Source organism: Lycium barbarum, chromosome 1 (assembly GCF_019175385.1).
Source record: "Lycium barbarum isolate Lr01 chromosome 1, ASM1917538v2, whole genome shotgun sequence".
Lineage (NCBI taxonomy): Eukaryota > Viridiplantae > Streptophyta > Magnoliopsida > Solanales > Solanaceae > Lycium > Lycium barbarum.
This window is the reverse complement of record NC_083337.1, coordinates 136,671,463-136,692,396: the sequence shown is the minus strand read 5'-3', so window position 1 is coordinate 136,692,396 and position 20,934 is coordinate 136,671,463. Positions and strand designations below refer to the sequence as shown.

The 20,934-nt window shown below is 37.3% G+C and overlaps 1 protein-coding gene across 6 annotated transcripts in view; it reads left to right on the top strand.

The window, feature by feature from the left end:
- Positions 1-1,270: 1,270 nt before the first annotated feature.
- The window catches only part of LOC132639068 (MADS-box protein AGL42-like), a 33,437-nt gene continuing 13,773 nt past the window's right edge, over positions 1,271-20,934 (top strand). The window contains exons 1-2 of one of the 6 annotated variants that reach the window (XM_060355615.1): positions 1,271-1,612; positions 1,833-2,018. In XM_060355615.1, coding sequence (XP_060211598.1) covers positions 1,837-2,018 — 182 coding nt within the window. In that variant the 5' untranslated portion in view covers positions 1,271-1,612; positions 1,833-1,836. Of the gene's footprint in view, positions 1,613-1,734; positions 1,756-1,832; positions 2,019-20,934 lie in introns of those variants that run through there. The other 5 variants (XM_060355616.1, XM_060355619.1, XM_060355613.1 and 2 more) reach the window with 5 other exon arrangements.

Genomic DNA, 20,934 nt, shown 5'->3' with positions numbered 1-20,934 from the left:
CTGCAGCCTATGGGGACGGAGCCTAGTCGCTATCCCTATAGCACCAGTCCATAATAACTCTGACCTATGATTGTTTTGCAAAGAAAGTACTGATCTATCATCGGGCCCCGGGTGAACATTCGGATCCATGAAAGAGTCGTGTCTGTGGAAACTAAATTATTCATTATTCTTGAAATTAAAGTGAAATTATATTAACTAATTAATCATTTATGGGGAATATGTGTATTATGTTGTATCATATTTTGTGAATAATTATATCTAATTACAATTATTCTCCGAACTACAATTAAAGAAATAACGAACTAATTTATTTAACGATTAACATGGGATAAGCAATTTCACAAATAAATAAATTAACAATGACATAATTAACAATTATTAGGATTGATGATGTTTTATTCTCTAATTAAACAATTAAGAAATAATTAACAAATTAATAATTCATAATCAATTAACAAAATATCAATTCATAATCAACAATTAATAGCTAATTAACTAATAATGGCATATTTTACAAATAATAGTAGATTACTATATTAAACAATTCATAAACAATTAACAATTCATAATCAATTAAAAAAGTAACAATTCATAATAAATTAATAAATAAGCACAAAAAAGAAAAATAGTAGCAAAGCTACTGTCAACAGCGAAGATCAACAGCCCAATTTTTTTTTTTTGAAATTCACGACTATTAAACGTTAAACATGCTAAGGATATACTGTATTTAACAAAATAATAAAAAAGTTTATAGTAGAATACCTTGATCGAAGTTTGTTGTAGAGTTGTTTTAATCGAGTTGTACGCCGCTTTTTTCTAAAATTCGAGCTTAGAATCTTGCTCTTTGACTTGAATATACCGAGAATCTAAACTTTCCTGATGAAATTTTAATAGAAAACGACGTTTTTGGAAGTGGAGTCCACCTCAAAACAACCTCTAATGGCATTTTTTGAATTTTTTATGAGGGTGGAGAGGACCAGTGCTGAAATCCGATGGGTTTTTGTAGGGGTCCTTTAGCCAGCATTTTACTGCGTTAAAGGAGAGAAGCTATATTCTTTAACGCAGTAAAATACTGCGTTAAAAGTACTTTTGTGCCTCTTTTTTTTTGGTATTTTGGTTCAATGTGTCTTTTTTTTAGTCATTTTGGTTCCAGATTCTTATTCTTTCTGTGTGAGTAAAGTCTATTTCAGTGATTACCAAAACAAGGTAACAATGAGCTTTTTCTCGGACTGGACTTTCTTATGACTTATGCTTACTTTTTTTGTGCTTTTCCTTTTTTTGAGGATAAGTCTGATTAGAGAAGCACAAAGGGAATAAGAGAAATACGATAAATTAGGAAATATCTGACTCACTGGTCTGAAAATAAAGAGATTGATACATCAACCGAATAACCATTTTTCATGTCTTTTTTCGTTTGTTAGTGCTTAATCTCTGTCTATCTTCCTCCTATTTCCATTTGCCGGCAAATCCATCTTTTTTGGGATTCTTATGCTTTTGGGTAAATTTCATACTATATATTTTCATACTTTTCCAGCTGAATACATCTCATCTCTTTTGAGTTCCTGAGAGCTAACTAGGGTTTTCAACTTTTCTGGATTTATTCTTGTTCAAGGTCAGCTAGAAGTTTCAATTTTTTATTTTAGAAATATTTAGGGTTTTTTGGCTCTTAATATTTCTTGCATAAATTTCTTCTATCAGCTGCAAACTTCATAGCTTAATACTTCACAAGCTACCTCATATTCTTGCTAATCTTTGGTAGGACTAACATTTATTCTGGCAGTCATGATATTTATATTTAGATTTTTTTTTAAGTACTTATGTGGTATGTGCAGGAAAATGGTGAGAGGAAAGGTAGAAATGAAGAGGATTCAGAATGCAACAAGCCGGCAAGTGACTTTCTCTAAACGGCGAAATGGAGTAATGAAGAAAGCTTATGAGCTATCAGTTCTTTGTGATGCTGAAATTGCTGTCATCATTTTCTCACAGAAAGGAAGACTTTATGAGTTCTCAAGCTCCAGGTAATTAAGTAGTACGTACTTGTTTCTCCTAGCAACACAATTAAATGAACTTCTTTAATACTAATTTTTTTTTTCTTTAAAACCCTTTATTTCTCTCTGATGTTTAAGGATCAAATTAAACTTTTACTTAACAACCAATCGATACATATATGTTCCTTAATTATCTGAAATTCGATTGTATATCTAATTTTCAAGAGACGAAGAAACGATTTTAGAAAGTACGCCCACTAGCTAGTCACACTTAATTTGTTTCTGAAAAGATATATCACTAAGTGGTAAAAGTACATTTCCTGATGCTTTTGCTTGCTTGAATTATAAATCCGATGTATGATGAAGTAAGGAATCATGGGTTTTGTGTACTTCCCATTTTTCAAGTACGACCATTTGCTTTTTAAATTTGCTCACTGTTCTATCTATCCTTCTTGAGTCATAAGTAGCCAGCATAATCTCTTAACAATTTCATCTTCCTATATATGAAAAATCCCATTAATCAATTTTTAGGTATTATTTCCTTCAAATTCCGATACTAGTATACTCTATTTTATTCGTCAAGATGTCAACTCTGAGCTGTACCTAGTAGCATTTTCTAGTCCAGTACTCCAGTCATTTGTTATCTTCTATGCGCTTATATCCTTGGTCGTTCTATTTTCTAGTACACCTTATTTAGTAAAAAAAGGAGCTACAATTTTATCCCATGCACTCTTTAATTAGAATCTTAGTCAATACGTGAATAAATGAAAAATAAAAAAAGAGCTAACCTCCGCTACATTAGGATTTGGCTAAAGCTATGAGAATTTTAGGCTGTGTGTCATTATGGTTTACAACTTCCAGATCCAGCAACATCACTGCGGCGGAGCTAGGATTTTTACCTAGAGGGTTCAAAAATATAAAGAAGTAAACACAAAATCAAGAGGGTTCAACATTTATATATATATATATATATATATATATATAAATTGTATATACAGTATAATTATTCGCCGAGGGGGTTCAGACCCCTGGTGCGAACTAGCTTCGCCCCCGGCTCTTTGTACCATTTTATGCAGTTTCAGTTTGCTAGAGTTTCCTGTATTATATTGGTTGAATCAATCAATTAATAGTGTCTCTTTTTGGTCATCAACAATCTTTACCTCATGAACTAATTGTTATGATGATGTTAAAGCCACACAGTCTATATGTTATGTTTTTTTTTTTTTTTTCCAGAAACCATCACCATCGTAGTGATGGGGGGTTTGGCAGACCCCTACCATGTCGATTGAACCAAAAATAGTTACATTGGAGGGGGACATGGCACCTTACCTCCATACTTAAGATTACATATATATACTATTCAATCTACTAATGCATTGAAACTTAAGGAAGTTAATGCATAACATCTAAGTCGCCTCAAGGTGGTTCAAAGCACCAGCCTAAGTTCTTTTTAACACTTCTCCTAAAGGAGGGGAAGTCAAGTTTATTCATTCTGAGCGGTCCTCTAGCCTCCGTTGGCAGGTCACCTTCATTAAAAAAAATTCTAGGGACTTGAATTTGGGTTGCATATTTTGCTAGTGCATCCGCCACCTCATTCCCTTCTCTAAAGCAACGCTTTATCAAGATGTTTCTGTGAGCCATCTTTGCCTTAGTGTTTTCTATAATGTCCAATAACCTCCAAGGAGGTTTTAAGGAACCATCTATCATTTGTACCACCATCTTGGAGTCCAATTCTACCTCAAGGGCTTCGAAAGGATGATTGACACACCAAGAAATTCCAACTAGAGCTGCATATGCTTCTCTATAATTGTTAATGCAGAATTGGGTTGGATATGCAAAGGCCATGACCATATTCCCAATTCTATTCCTAACAATACCACCGGCTCCCGCTTTGTTTTGATTTTTCATGTAACTTCCATCTGTGTTGAGCTTCCAAGTGTTGCCTGTAGGTTTGATCCATCTAATCATCTTACTGGTTATCACAGCTTTGAAGTTTTCCGCTTCGAAACAAAACTTTGCTCCAGTTCCAGGTGTAGTCTATAGATTTGAATTTTCTGTCTTATTGCCACCTTGATCTGAAAAACGGATTGAAAACATATATTAGAAGCAGTAATATTTTTTTGTTCAAATTTCTTAGTGCACCTTGCTCTCCAAATTTCCCAACATACTATCATTGGAGTGATAAGTAGAAGGAATTTGTGAACAATATTTGTTGGTTTTTGTCTCCACCATTGCCACAGAATTGTTTGAACAGTGGAACCAGTAATGCTGATCCCCAGCGGTCTGGTCATGATTTGCCATGTTTGTTTTGCAAGCTCACTTTGTGCAAAAACATGATTCCCAGTTTCTATGCATGCAGTCCTGCAACAACAACAACTAGCACCTTTGTCAATATTAAATCTTGTAAGATTAGCATCTAGAGGAAGGTTTTTCTTTAAAAGCTTCCACATAAAAAAGGAAACCTTGAAAGGAATTTCTTTTATCCAGATGAAATTATAAATATGAGGGGAAACTTCCTTCTTCCTAAGGAATTCGAAAGCACTGGAACATGTAAATAAACCATTGCTATTCAGATTCCAGATAGGTTGATATTTTCATCATGTTTACCGATAGGGATACTCTTGATCAGATTCAGAGTGTCCCTTGGTAAGGAAAAAGGATTATCATCAATCTGCCATTGCTGATTCAATAAGAAGTGGTTAACTTTCACATTACCAGGCTTGGCCGAAGGGTTTAACATCTGATAGAGAGACCTATGATGGGTCCAGTTATCCCACCAAAACAGACTGTTTCCGGAATTAATTTTCCAACTGATGTTGGCTTCAATATTATCTCTAATATGAAGCAAGTCTTTCCAAGCAGCTGAATCTTTTGGAGCAATGGTCTTAGAGTTGAGGTTGCTTCTTTGGCAATACTTTGATTTAATGAAATGTGCCCACAAAGAGGGTTCTGTTCTCAATCTCCACCTTCTTTTAGCAGCAAATGTGTGACAGATATCAAGAAGACTCCTGAAACCCAAGCCCCCTTCTATGGTAGGGTAACTCATGTTATCCCAAGAGGACCAATGATAGCTGTTTTTACCATCTTTCTCTCCCCAGAAGAAGTTAGTGTCACGACCCAACTAGGGGGCCGTGACGGGTACCCGGGGCTAACCACCGAGCACCGCTCATTCTATGACTTATCCTGCTAATTTAATACTCCTTTGATCAATTTATATTCAAATCATAAAGAAATCATCTTCTGTTTAAAATATATATACTTTTGTAAACATAAGCCTTTAGGCTATCAAAATCATATGCACATATATGTATATAAATTTCTACATAATGGCAACCTTGGGATACCACACAACCCACACTGCGTATCTACGAGCCTCTACTGGAGTACTAGACATATACATATATACACAAAATCATAGCTCGACTAGCACCTCCAAAATAGTGGAGTGCTCCCGTAAATCTGCTGATAGCTCCTATAGGTCGGCGCCGTCTCTCTGTCTACCTGTGGGCATGAACACAGCGTCCAAAGAAAACGGACGTCAGTACGAAAATTGTACTGAGTATGTAAGGCATAACAATGAAAAGACGTCAATGAGATAAAGGAAACATCAATAAGGAGCAACTGTATATGACTGTCACGTATAGAAGAAATAGCACAAGCTGACTTACTTCATATCATATATTGCTGCGGAACGTGCAGCCCGATCCATATATCATCATATATAAATATATTGCCGCGGAACGAACGGCCCGATCCATATGTCATCATACATTAATATATTGCCGTGGAACGTACAGCCCGATCCATATATAGTATAGTATGTTAGTGCCGAGGAACGTACGGCCCGATCCATCACCCATATATCCCGCGTCCGGGATGAAATCGTGATATGCCAGCTGTATAGGTGGCTATGCGTCTATAGCGCCTCACCTTTCCCCACTTCCCCTGAGAACATTTTCATATCATATATATATATATATATATATATATATATATATATATATATATATATATATATATATATATATATACATACGTAATATTCATAACATGCAGGAGAACCCAAGGAAAAGCTATAACTCCATCGGAGTGACGTAAGGTCGAACACCTCCGGGTATATTATGGATTAATCATGATCGTCATGTCTCACCTTGAAGGGACAATCATCATAAGGCGAGACTGTCAACGAAGACTAATATAAAAAGAACAGAGAGTAGGGTCATAATCTTGTAAGAAGTCATTCTATATACTTTTGGAAATATTAAAGGAAATATAATAGTCATCCATGAATAAAATTGAGAAGTCGAGAAATAGCTCCATATTCTTACATCGTCATTGAAATCATAACTTGGAACCTTTAAACATGAAATCGTCTCATCGTAGTCATCATAGGAAAATATTCTCATCTTTGGCATCATTGTAATCATGATAAAAAAATATGTCCATTATTGCCCTCATAAGAGCTTACAAACTCGTAAACCTTCGTTTTGGAACGATGTAGGCATTTGGAAAATATTTACGGGTTATCAAGGAAGGAATCATGCTTTGGAATCATAAGCTTCTAACTTTTGAAATTAAGGAAGTCATGGAAGCATTTATGAATTCACAACTTAGGAATCATGCCTTTGAAAGAAAGGGACAAGCCTTAACATACCTTTGTCGTTAACTATGCTATCGTTCGCTTGATTTCCCTTGACGTAACGTCTCTACCTTCAAGAGATAATTCGCACCATCGTGTTAGTCAATCGACGAGAAAAACGCGCTACTATTTCTAGGGAAAATTGGGCAGCGTTTCCTTTGTTTCTACTACTTTTCCCATGTCATATTTCAACTCCCAACACTCACAATATCACAATCCACAATCGTCATTTATGTACATTTAGTAAAATTCACCATTTTCTTCCAATTAACTCACATTTATGGTTTATGGCCCATCATCATAATTTCGCATAATTCACACCCATGTCTTGGTCTACACGTCATTTATAACGTATTCCTAATTACAACGCTCCAACATTTATGATTCAATTCCATTATCATTCAATTACGTCACTATTCACTCAATAATGACCCACTTTCTATGTTCTTCTACATTTCAAGTATCTAAGCCCTCTAATACCTCAAACAACATGAAATGGTCATAAAACTTACCTTGGATGATGGTTGAACAAGCCTTGAGTGGAGTTTTCCCTTCTAGCACCAAAACCCTACTTTCTATCTTTGGATTTCCTTGAGGAAGATGAACTTTACTTGGGTTTCATACACTTTGATTCATGGATTTGATGTTGTTAATCTTGGTTTCCTTTGATTTTTCATGTGGATGAAATGTTGAGAGGGTTCTAGAGGATTTTCGGACCAAAAATGGTGAAAAATTGGGTTAAAAACGAAGTTGGGTCTATATATAATGGTCCAGAAGATTCTGGACTGGCACCACATGCGACACCATGTGCGAGTCGCATGTTGTGTCGCAGGTCTTGCCAGTCGATCGGTTCTCACTGGCACAACATGCGACACCAAGTGCGAGTCGCATGTCGAACATGCGACACCAAGTGCGAATCGCATGTCATGCCAGAACGTGATGAACTGGCTGTCGTAAAATGGCCATAACTTTTGATACCGATATGCTGTGAGGGCCCACGACCTATGGTTAGAAAGCTCTTTCAATTATATACAACTTTAATTCTGTGGTATGTTTCCCAAATTCCGACTTAAAAATGGAGTTTTGGCCCCTCTAAACCAGATCCTCCGAAAGTGTTTCCTTAACTCGCCCTTTTTGGATGGCTTATGCCCATATTTGGCTTATGGGTCCTTCTTGAAACTTACTTGGCACTTCATTACCAAAGTAAGGGGAATTATAATTCTTCTCCAATAATTCATTAAGACACCATTAATTCGATACTCGTAACTGTCCTTCGCTAGTCAATTCACTGTACACGAACGAAAATTTTCCGAGGTGTAACATTCTTCCCCCCTTTTGGAACATTCGTCCTCAAATATTAAACACACGGGAATTCTACAAAAATTTCGCCAGAGTTTCCCCTGTAATATGGCACTACTAACCTGTCACAACAACCCATAATACTTAATGCCTCACAGGGCCATAACAATGACAACAATAAGGGCCACACACGACCGCAACATCAGAAATATAAAGCATCACATACCTCAAAATGTTGATATCTCATGTTGGATTTCTCCCGGGGATTAAAATAAAAGCGGGTACATGGATTTCATTTTCTCTTCTTCTTCCCAGGTCATTCCTTCCCAGTGGTCGTCTTGCCACAAGGTCTTGACTGAGGCTGCTTCTTTATGCATTCGTAGGTTGTCACATCCCAGGTCACTGTAATCAGCGTATAACATGCACTTATGTCATATTCGAAGTAATTATCCTATTTATCCCTAACACTAACCCCAACTCCACATTTCAACTAATTTTACCATATATTTCCCCTCAACTGTCCCGGGGGTAGCATGACCACGCTATTCTTGTTTACCTCTTTCTAAGCAGCCACTTGGTTTCATGGGCGACGTATAATTACTTGCAAGTTACATAATTGTTCTTGCATGATTTGTGTACATACACATCTGTACGTGTACATGTGTCCGTATCTGCATCCGTATTCATAATCATACTCATTTACATATCGTATCCATGGTCATATTCATATTCACATCTTTTACATAGCATGTCTGACTACGAAGGTTCGGTGTTTCACGTACCCGACTATGACTAGGCTCGGTGATTATTCGAACTGCAAAATCTTTTGTCTATCCGTAGCAACTTACCGCGTCGTGCTCTCTTCTTTCCTTTATTCATCTTATTCAATTTGATTTTTATATCTTACATCCTACTATAGAAAACCTTAAGTCTCTCTTATCAATTGTCGCTTATAAGTCACAATATCATTACAACGACTCTATCATTAGTGCATTTGTCTCCATTCTAGTATCACATCGCCATCCTTTACAATGTCCCTTGAGTTGTTTGCTCCCAATGTCACGTGGTTCAAGGTCTCCGCGGATGATTTCCAATGTAGCCTCAGATGCCTGCTCAATCCGTATTCGTTTTTTTTTTTTTTTTTACCAATCGTTAAACTTATTTCCGTACAACTCTCACTCTTAGTTCCAGAGTCTATATCTATCACATCTTAGGGTCCATCATTCCAATTTCTATACTTGTATTCTTTTTACTTGCTTCCCCCCTTTAAGGGTTTTACTTGTACCATTCTTAATTCCGTAACCTCACCTTCAAATCTTTAATTCACATATCCCTTACTATACTATATCTCATTTGTGTTGCTCCCCATAATTTATAACTATGATAATTCGTGTGGGAGGTCTTAACATACTCACTTTGCAACTTTGTAATCGAGTGATACAATTGGCATAGCAGTCCGAACAATAATGTATTTTACTTAGCTCCTTCGGTAGTTATCACTCAATGTCTAAATTCGCTCCAATTACAAATTTCATCCCATAGGGGTGCTCACTACAATAGTAGGTCTAGTCATCCACACTATCCATATAATATCACTTGCCCTCTTTTTCAGTGGTCAAAGTTCGCTTGTAATGTCATCTTTGTTCTCGAGGGTCTAAGTCTCATGCGTAACTAATACCCCTTATGTCTTATGCTCTTTTACTCTTGATTATACCATTCACAAAATACTACGACTTGCCATATCCCCCTTTTTTTGTCAAGTTGACTTTTCTTTTTGTCGTTTCCTTGCTATACTTTACTTACTGTGTATCCCAGTTATCGCTCTGTCCTCATTATATCCTGATCATAATCAACCCTATAGAGTGACACTTCTTGGTACCATTCGCAAATCTTGCTCATAAAATAGATTAAACTTTACGAAGTGAGCATACTTAAACTATTACTCTTTCTGATTATCCCTATTTCACTTATCACATAAGTCACTTCACCAACGTATTTACATCTATTATAGCCCTTCATATCCATATCTCTGTCTCCGTGATGCCGTTACTTTATTTTGCTAATAAACTTATCGTATCTTCCTCGTGCTTATCCCTCCAATCAATACTTCAATATCACCCTCTATTGGAGTTACCCTTTTTCTCCTATGACATGGTTTAGTACTACCTTATAACTACTGTTACCATCCATCCAATAGTATTTAACTCACCTCGTGTAGTTATTAATGATACTCCTAACTTAATATCGTCCTGCCGTTACCTTGTCGCGCAACATCTCTTCTCGCTGGAACATGTCACAAGCTTATATTTTATCTCCTTTAGATTCTAGGAAAATTTCGGCAGAGTTTCGCTTGTAGACATAACAATCTCGAACCTGCACATAGCCCAGAAACCGTCCGATTTCTCAATGGGACATATATCGTAACACCTAATACGTAAGCGAACAACACAAGATCACTTACCATTAAGGGATATAAATAATAGTGCTTGTCTCACAAGTTGTGCCTGCACCCTCGGTTTATGAGTCCAACATCCACATATATACACATATTATTTATATTCACTCGCTGTCAATCAACTTACTCGTAAATCATGATTCTGGCAATCACTGGTTCACTAACAAATATAAACATCTCAATCTGCTTGGTTGGCCCAGTCTTTTACTCTAACACAGTCAATAATATCTGAAGTAATAGATGACGGCATAAGGCCCAAATCAATCGATGCATACATATCATAAAAGGATACTGACAATATACCTGGAACAATGTCAGGGAAGGACTCAAGATCTTGTCGCTCAGTTAATGCATGGATATGACGCCGGGATCTACTCGGACTAGGCGTCCCTCTTTGGTCTCTACCAACACCTACTAACACATATGGCCCTGGCCTTGGGAGGCGTATCGATGACGAAGAGTCAACTACCACTCTCGTAGTTCGAACCTTAGCTTTACCACGTAGCGATGGGCAGTCACGCTTTAAATGGCCTGGCCGAGCACAGGCATAACAAACATCCGAGCCAAAACGACAGGGTCCCCTATGTAACCTGCGACACTGAGTACATCGTGGTACCGAGAATCTCGTATGACTAGAACTACTCCGAATTCTGGAATTGGAAATTCTGAGGCCCTGGGATGACCCAGAATAAGTAGATCCATCAAACCTGGGTCTCGAGAACTGCGGAGGAGCACCACTTGTCGAATGAACTGAGGACCTAGAGAATTGTCGCCTTGAATCACCCCTAAACTCATGATCAAACCCTGAAGAATTACCTTCCTTTCTCCAACCCCTGTTACCGTGGCCCATATCTTGCTGCTGGGCTTGAGTGGCAACCAATTGAGGCAGTAAAAGAATAGTCTGTCACATCTCTTGGCCAGAGGCATCTGGGGGAGGAACGGGGAATGCTGGAGCTAAAGTTGAGGCTCCCCTTTGATCCTCGAAAGTAGGTGAAGTATTGGAAAAACGAGGTGGGGCCTTATTCTGGGGTTCGCCCTCCTTCAAATATATAGACGGCTCTCGATCGAGCCCTTCTTCAACCACCATCTTGCCCTTCTGGGCTGCTGTAGCTTTTCCCTTCATCAGCTTCGCTGAAATTATAACGCACCGTTAGGGAGGGGATAATCTTATAATACAGCTCTATCGCACGATTTCTTATGATGAAAGATGGTCATTTTTCCTAAATGCCCTGTAGCCTCCTGTTTATCAATGTGGCGCGCAACACAATATAAACAAGACTCTACTAGACACGGCTCGTAGACACTTCCTAAGACCGAACTGCTCTGATACCAATTTTGTCACGACCCAACTAGGGGGCCGTGACGGGTACCCGGGGCTAACCACCGAGCACCGCTCATTCTATGACTTATCCTGCTAATTTAATACTCCTTTGATCAATTTATATTCAAATCATAAAGAAATCATCTTCTGTTTAAAATATATATACTTTTGTAAACATAAGCCTTTAGGCTATCAAAATCATATGCACATATATGTATATAAATTTCTACATAATGGCAACCTTGGGATACCACACAACCCACACTGCATATCTACGAGCCTCTACTGGAGTACTAGACATATACATATATACACAAAATCATAGCTCGACTAGCACCTCCAAAGTAGTGGAGTGCTCCCGTAAATCTGCTGATAGCTCCTATAGGTCGGCGCGGTCTCTCTGTCTACCTGTGGGCATGAACACAGCGTCCAAAGAAAACGGACGTCAGTACGAAAATTGTACTGAGTATGTAAGGCATAACAATGAAAAGACGTCAATGAGATAAAGGAAACATCAATAAGGAGCAACTGTATATGATTGTCACGTATAGAAGAAATAGCACATGCTGACTTACTTCATATCATATATTGCTGCGGAACGTGCAGCCCCATCCATATATCATCATATATAAATATATTGCCGCGGAACGAACGGCCCGATCCATATGTCATCATACATTAATATATTGTCGTGGAACGTACGGCCCGATCCATATATAGTATAGTATGTTAGTGCCGAGGAACGTACGACCCAATCCATCACCCATATATCCCGCGTCCGGGATGAAATCGTGATATGCCAGCTGTACAGGTGGCTATGCGTCTATAGCGCCTCACCTTTCCCCACTTCCCCTGAGAACATTTTCATATCATATATATATATATATATATATATATATATATATATATATATATATATATATATACATACGTAATATTCATAACATGCAGGACAACCCAAGGAAAAGCTATAACTCCATCGGAGTGACGTAAGGTCGAACACCTCCGGGTATATTATGGATTAATCATGATCGTCATGTCTCACCTTGAAGGGACAATCATCATAAGGCGAGACTGTCAACGAAAACTAATATAAAAAGAACAGAGAGTAGGGTTATAATCTTGTAAGAAGTCATTCTATATACTTTTGGAAATATTAAAGGAAATATAATAGTCATCCATGAATAAAATTGAGAAGTCAAGAAATAGCTCCATATTCTTACATCGTCATTGAAATCATAACTTGGAACCTTTAAACATGAAATCGTCTCATCGTAGTCATCATAGGAAAATATTCTCATCTTTGGCATCATTGTAATCATGATAAAAAAATATGTCCATTATTGCCCTCATAAGAGCTTACAAACTCGTAAACCTTCGTTTTGGAACGATGTAGGCATTTGGAAAATATTTACGGGTTATCAAGGAAGGAATCATGCTTTGGAATCATAAGCTTCTAACTTTTGAAATTAAGGAAGTCATGGAAGCATTTATGAATTCACAACTTAGGAATCATGCCTTTGAAAGAAAGGGACAAGCCTTAACATACCTTTGTCGTTAACTATGTTATCGTTCGCTTGATTTCCCTTGACGTAACGTCTCTACCTTCAAGAGATAATTCGCACCATCGTGTTAGTCAATCGACGAGAAAAACGCGCTACTATTTCTAGGGAAAATTGGGCAGCGTTTCCTTTGTTTCTACTACTTTTCCCATGTCATATTTCAACTCCCAACACTCACAATATCACAATCCACAATCGTCATTTATGTACATTTAGTAAAATCCACCATTTTCTTCCAATTAACTCACATTTATGGTTTATGGCCCATCATCATAATTTCGCATAATTCACACCCATGTCTTGGTCTACACGTCATTTATAACGTATTCCTAATTACAACGTTCCAATATTTATGATTCAATTCCATTATCATTCAATTACGTCACTATTCACTCAATAATGACCCACTTTCTATGTTCTTCTACATTTCAAGTATCTAAGCCCTCTAATACCTCAAACAACATGAAATGGTCATAAAACTTACCTTGGATGATGGTTGAACAAGCCTTGAGTGGAGTTTTCCCTTCTAGCACCAAAACCCTACTTTCTCTCTTTGGATTTCCTTGAGGAAGATGAACTTTACTTGGGTTTCATACACTTTGATTCATGGAGTTGATGTTGTTAATCTTGGTTTCCTTTGATTTTTCTTGTGGATGAAATGTTAAGAGGGTTCTAGAGGATTTTCGGACCAAAAATGGTGAAAAAATGGGTTAAAAACGAAGTTGGGTCTATATATAATGGTCCAGAAGATTCTGGACTGGCACCATATGCGACACCATGTGCGAGTCGCATGTCGAACATGCGAGTCGCATGTTGTGTCGCAGGTCTTGCCAGTCGATCGGTTCTCACTGGCACAACATGCGACACCAAGTGCGAGTGGCATGTCGAACATGCGAGTCGCATGTCGAACATGTGACACCAAGTGCGAATCGCATGTCATGCCAGAATGTGATGAACTGTCTGTCGTAAAATGGCCATAACTTTTGATACCGATATGCTGTGAGGGCCCACGACCTATGGTTAGAACGATATTTCAATTATCTACAACTCTAATCCTGTGGTATGTTTCCCAAATTCCGACTTAAAAATGGAGTTTTGGCCCCTCCAAAGCAGATCCTCCGAAAGTGTTTCCTTAACTCGCCCTTTTTGGATGGCTTATGCCCATATTTGGCTTATGGGTCCTTCTTGAAACTTACTTGGCACTTCATTACCAACGTAAGGGGAATTATAATTCTTCTCCAATAATTCATTAAGACACCATTAATTCGATACTCGTAACTGTCCTTCGCTAGTCAATTCACTGTACACGAACGAAAATTTTCCGAGGTGTAACAGTTAGCAAATTGCATTTCAATCTCATATAGAGATGTAACAGGTGGCATTAAGGCAACAAAAATATGAAGTGCTTGAGATTGAAGAACATGCTTAATAATGGTAGCCTTACCACCTGGAGATAAGAATCTTCCTTGCCAACCTGCAATCTTATTAAGGATTTTTTTGGAAATGTCAGAAAAATAAGAGATTCTCTTCCTACCACAGTATATGGGACAACCTAAGTATGTGAAAGGGAAGGAAGACTGTTTGTAACCAGTCCACCTTCTTATCCTCCTGTTATAAATCCTATCCGTCTTACTATGGGTGAGAAAGAAAGTCTTATCATTATTAATCTCCTGACCAGAAGCCTTTTGATACAACCTTAGCAAATTCATCATGAGCTTAATAGAAAACTTATCGGCAGAAGTGAAAAGCACAAGGTCATCAGCATAACTAAGGTGATTAATCTGGGGCCCTTTTTTAAGCATAGAGAAATTAATGAACCTATCATTCTGATTAAGATGATTCAAAGCTCTTGAAAGAGTTTCGGCTGCAATAATAAAAAGAACAGGAGATAGAGGGTCTCCCTGTTTTAAGCCTCTAGAAGATTTAAAAAACCCATATCTAACACCATTAATAATTACAGAATACTAGTTGTTAGAGATCAACCTATAAACTAGATTGATAAAAAAAAAACATCAAAACCCATCTTTCTAAGAACAGAAATTAAGAAATTCCAATCCAATTTATCATAAGCTTTAGACATATCTAATTTAAAAACAACATTGCAACTGTTAGAGTTAGGTCTAATACCATGAATAATCTCTTGTGTTAAAAGAATATTCTCGGTGATTTGCCTACTTTTAACGAAACCAGATTGATTCTCAGAAATGATCTTAGGCAAAATATTGTTAATCCTTAAAGCAAGAATTTTAGACAGTATTTTGTTTGAAAAATTACTAAGACTGATAGGTCTAAGCTTAGAAAAACAATTAGGTGAGGTGACTTTAGGAATCAGTGTCAAAAAAGAATGAGTATAGTACTTTGTAAGGTCAGACCCATGAAAAAAGGAGAGAACAAAGGAGATTACCTCTCTTTTGATGATGTCCCAGCAGTATTGAAAAAAAAAACCATTAAATTCGTCTGGCCCTGCACAACTGTTAGGGTCCATAGAATCTATTGTCGTCTTAATCTCTTCTGCTGTGGGATATTTTGCTAATAGGGTGTTGTCCTCAGTACTGATCAGATTGTCGCAACCTCTGATAAAGTTCAAATTCCTATCCCTTGGTTTTTCACTGAATAAGTCACTGAAATGATCGATGGCAGCTTTGGAAATATTTAAATTTCCTTCGACCCATTGACCATTCTGATATTTAATTTTATAGATTTGAGCTCTTCTTCTCCTAGCCTTGATGGTACTATGAAAGTACTTCGTATTTGAGTCCCCTTCTTCTGCCCATTTGATTCTAGCTTTTTGTCTTAAAATAGAATCATCCATTTTCAACCACTTGATGTATTCAGCTTTAGCCTTATTAAGCAGCATTCTATCAGTATCAGAATCGGAATTTAAGTAAGCAGTTTCTGCGTCTGAAACTTCCTTCTCAAATTTCTTGACATTTTCAAAAACGTCCCCAATACTGTTTCTAGAACACTTACTAAGTTCCTTAGCCAAAGTTTTCAGGTTTTGTTGTAATCTCCACATAGGGTTGCCATATACTTCAGTATCCCAGACTTTTTTAACCAAAGGAAGAAACTCTTTTTGATCAGTCCAAAAATTAAGAAATTTGAAGTATTTGATTACATGTTGGTTGTCGTCGGAGCAATTGACAAGGAGTAGGTTGTGATCAGAACCTGTTTTGGATAAATGCTCCACATTGATATTTGGGAATTTAGCACTCCATTCTTCATTATGTAGCAACCTGTCTAATATTTCATACTTAAATATTTAGTTTGGGGCATGTGGGCGTATTGGAGTAGTGTCCTACATTGGCTGAGAGAATGAATTGTCCTGTCTTTATAATGATCTTGGACAATCTTCACCATGTAAGCTACTAGAAACTTTGTAGCTAAGCTAGACCCAAAATTCATTTCTGTTCTTTTTCTTGAAAAACATAAGGAACACATTTATTTTCGATCTACTGTGAATCCTATATCACATGAAACTCATTTGGTTTTCCATCTACAGTAAAGTCTTATACCACACAGACCACATTCTTTTTTCATTTCTTGCTGGCTTTAATCTGATTGATTGAAACAATAGAGCAGTAAGGTACTTCTAGTATTGATTACCGCCAGGATGCTTGTACATGTAAGCTTATCTTTTCAAAGTTCGATCACTATCCTTATTTCTTGAGTAACCTCATCCCTTTGGGAACTTAATCCAACAAAAATCAGTGTTGCATAAAAAATATTGATTTTTTACAAAGAATATGTAGAATAATGTTCACCCTTAATGTGTTTAAATACAACTTCAAAAGTGATAGTAGGGTGGTCAACTTAGAGGGCGCCCGCCTCCTCTTCAGACGTGTCCTCGTAAGTAAGTTGGAAAACAGATAAGTTGTTTTTCAAATTTGAAATCCAACTCAAAATTGAATTTGGAAAGTTTATAATCTGAAATAAAGTAAAAATTATTCCAAAAAATGTGAATAATTCTCATGATCAAACAGGTCCATTTGGGGAGAAAACTACTCGGCAGCACTTTAGTTTCAACTGAATCCTTAGGTTATGTGGGACAAAAATTTCACTATTATGGGGCTGTCATTCAACACTGGGCAGTTTGAACATGATTTCAGAGCATGATTTGAAATCAGTCATTTGAAGTTGAAATTTTATTTGGAATAACTTATGTTATATTTTTTCGTGTAAGTATGAAAATCCCACAACTTGTGAAAAATATCAAAAGTTCCCTAACTTTTATACACATAATTCTATGCTATACTGAACCATTACACAAGTATTTGTGTTGGAAAATAACGATCCCACCCAGGAATAATATCCACGTTAAATAGCAAAAATAAGAGAGTAACAACAATACCAAATCTTTTAACGGGGATAAAATACAATACTTGAACGGAGCACTATAATATCACTTAATACAACTTGCTAGTGTCAAGAGATTACTGCACTTCAAAAGAAATAACACTCTTTATTTTACAAAACTCACTTAAATATTACTCCCACTCTATTATCTCTCGAACTATAGAAAATAGACTGCGAGTACTCTATTCTCTCAATTACTCTCTCTGTTTGGTGTACATAAAATGAGGAACGGCTCCTCTATTTATAGGGAAACTTGCCTAACTTTGGACCAATGAAATTGCTGGATTTCTTTTGCAGTTTGCAAAACAAGTTGCAACAGCTCACAACCAATTCAAAACTAAATGTGACAAATTGTTTTACAATTGCTTCAGCCGCCTACTTTTGCCTCTATTTCCTCCAATCACATTTTTCCTTCTTTTTTCTTTATTTCATTTGTTACTTTTATTTAGGGCCCCACAGATCTCTCCCTTAATTTTGATTTTCTTTTTCATTCCAAGACTTGATCTTAATCTCAGAAAGTCTTCAAATTTGAGAGGCTTTGTAAAGATGTCTGCAACTTGATCGTGAGATTTCACATACTTGAGTTCTACCTCATTCTTGGCAATGCATTCTCTGATGAAGTGATACCTTGTGTGAATATGCTTGCTTCGATCATGATACACCGGATTCTTGGCAAGTGCTTGTGCCGATTTATTGTTAACACAAATCGTTGTGACTTCAATTTGTGGCAAATTGAGCTCCTTCAACAATCTTCTCAGCCAAATTGCATGACACGCACATGATGTTGCTGCCACGTATTCAGCCTCACAAGTCGAGAGAGTAACAATGGATTGTTTCTTTGAACTCCAAGAAATAATATAATCACCCAAGAAAAACACAAAACCAGTTGTGCTTTTTCTATCATCAATATCTCCCGCATAAGCACTAGCACAAAATCCCACAAGGTTAAATTCATTGGAAGAAGTATAAAACAGCCCAAGGTCTATCGGTCCTTTTAGGTAATGAAGAATTCTTCTAGCAACCTTCAAGTGAGTAGAGGTAGGAGCTTCCATGAAGCGACTTACTACTCCAAAGAGTATATCTGGCCTTGTACAGGTCAAGTACCTCAAACTTCCTACTAGACTTTTGAATAAAGTGGAGTCCACCTTTTCTCCATCATCAAACTTTGATAGTTTTGTTCCACCCTCCAGTCTCTATTGGGGTGTTCACGGGGTTGCAATCGAACATGTGGAACTTCTTCAGAATCTCCTTTGTGTAGCTTTCTTGAGATATGAAGATGCTTTCCTCCATTTTTTTCACTTCTAAGCCCAAGTGATATGACATGAGCCCTATGTCCGTCATCTCGAGCTCAAGGGACATAGCTTTCTTGAAAGCTTCAAACAATCTAGGGTTATTACCCGTTAGAATAAGATCATCAACATAAAGACAAACAAGCAGAATATCTCCATTTGTATGAACTTTAATGTAAAAAGCATATTCATGGAGACATCGAGTAAACCCATTGTCTTGGAAATACTTGTCGATGCGACTGTTCCACGCTCGTGGAGCTTGCTTTAATCCATATAAAGATTTCTTGAGCTTCAACACTTTATCTTCATGGTTTTTGACCAAAAAACCCAGTGATTGCTCAACATAGACTTCCTCTTTAAGATATCCATTCAAGAATGCCGACTTGACATCTAGTTGATGGGTTTTCCACTTCATTTGTGCTGCCAAGGTGATCAGTAGACGGATTGTCTCCATGCGGGCAACAGGTGCATAGACTTTCTCATAGTCAAGGCCTTGCCTTTGTTTGTAGCCTTTAGCCACAAGTCTTGCCTTGTATCTTTCCATCTCTCCATGTGCATTCTTCTTTGCCTTGTATACCCATTTGACACCAATTGCTTGATGACCCTTGGGAAGAGTTATTGATTCCCAAGTGTTGTTCTTCTCTATTGCCTTGATCTCCTCCTCCATGGCTTGTCTCCACCTTTTATCTGTAACAGCTTCATCAAAACTCGTTGGTTAGCTGTCAGCAAAGAGACAATACAAAAAATCAAAATTAGTAACTTCTTCTGTATCATCATAGAGCTCTTAGATGCTCCTCAGCCTCTGTGGCCTTTCACTTGAACCTTCTTAAGAAGAAGGAGATGCAACATTTGCTGGAGAAGGAGGTGAGGTTGCATCCTGTGCAGGTGTCATGGTCTCATGCTCTTCATCATCTCTAAAGTATGGAAGAAAGTCAGATGTCCTTTCTTCTTGAGCCTCCCAATTCCATGTCGCTTCTTCATCAAATTCAACATCACGACTCACCACCACTTTGTTGCTGCTTGGGTTGTATAACTTATAGCCTTTTGAATTTGTGTCATAGCCAACAAACATATGTTTGACACTCCGATCATCAAGTTTCGCTCTCCCTTGATGTGGCACATGAGCATAGGATATGCTCCCAAATATTCTCAAGTGCTTGACACTTGGCTTTCTTCCACTCCATGCTTCTTGAGGTGTTTGATCTCTAACACTTCTTGTTGGAGACCTGTTGCTCAAATACACTGCACAAGAAACAGCCTCGGCCCAAAATTCTTTTGGCATATTTTTAGCTTTCAGCATACATCTAGCCATATTAAGAATTGTTTTATTCTCTCTCCACAACTCCATTTTGTCAGGGTGAATAAGGTACTGTTAGAGGGCGACGAATTCCATGAGACTGACAAAAGTCATTAAATTCTTTTGAAGTGAATTCTCCTCCTTTATCGGACCTTAAATCTTTTATTTTATAGCCACTTTCTTTTTCTACAAGTGCTTTGAAATTTCTAAATGCAACAAAAGCTTCTGATTTTTGCTTCAGGTAATACACCCAAGTCTTTCTACTAAAATCATTAATAAAGAGCAGGAAGTATTTACTTTTATCAGAAGAAGGTGGATTGATTGGACCACATACATCAGTGTACGTGAACAAGCTACAATGATTTGATTGCTTTTTTTTTTTTCGAGACTGGTAACAATAGGTTTGATTGCTCTTGACGTGGCCTCCTTCAGAAAAATCCTCCTTGCATGTTTTCCAAGAAAAAGCTTCACACAACTTATTGGGATGGTTGATTGAAGGTATCCCATTCACCATGTTCTTTTCACCCATTGATTTGAGTGCCTCAAAGTTCAAGTGTCCAAATCGCATGTGCCGACACCATGATTCATCTTGTACATTATCCTTTAAACACTTTGCATCAATTATCTTAAGATTCAAAGAAAATAATCTATTCTTTGCTATACACACTTTTGTGATTAATTTTCCACTTGAATTTCTAAGCCAAAGATGCATATTCTTCATATGAATATCA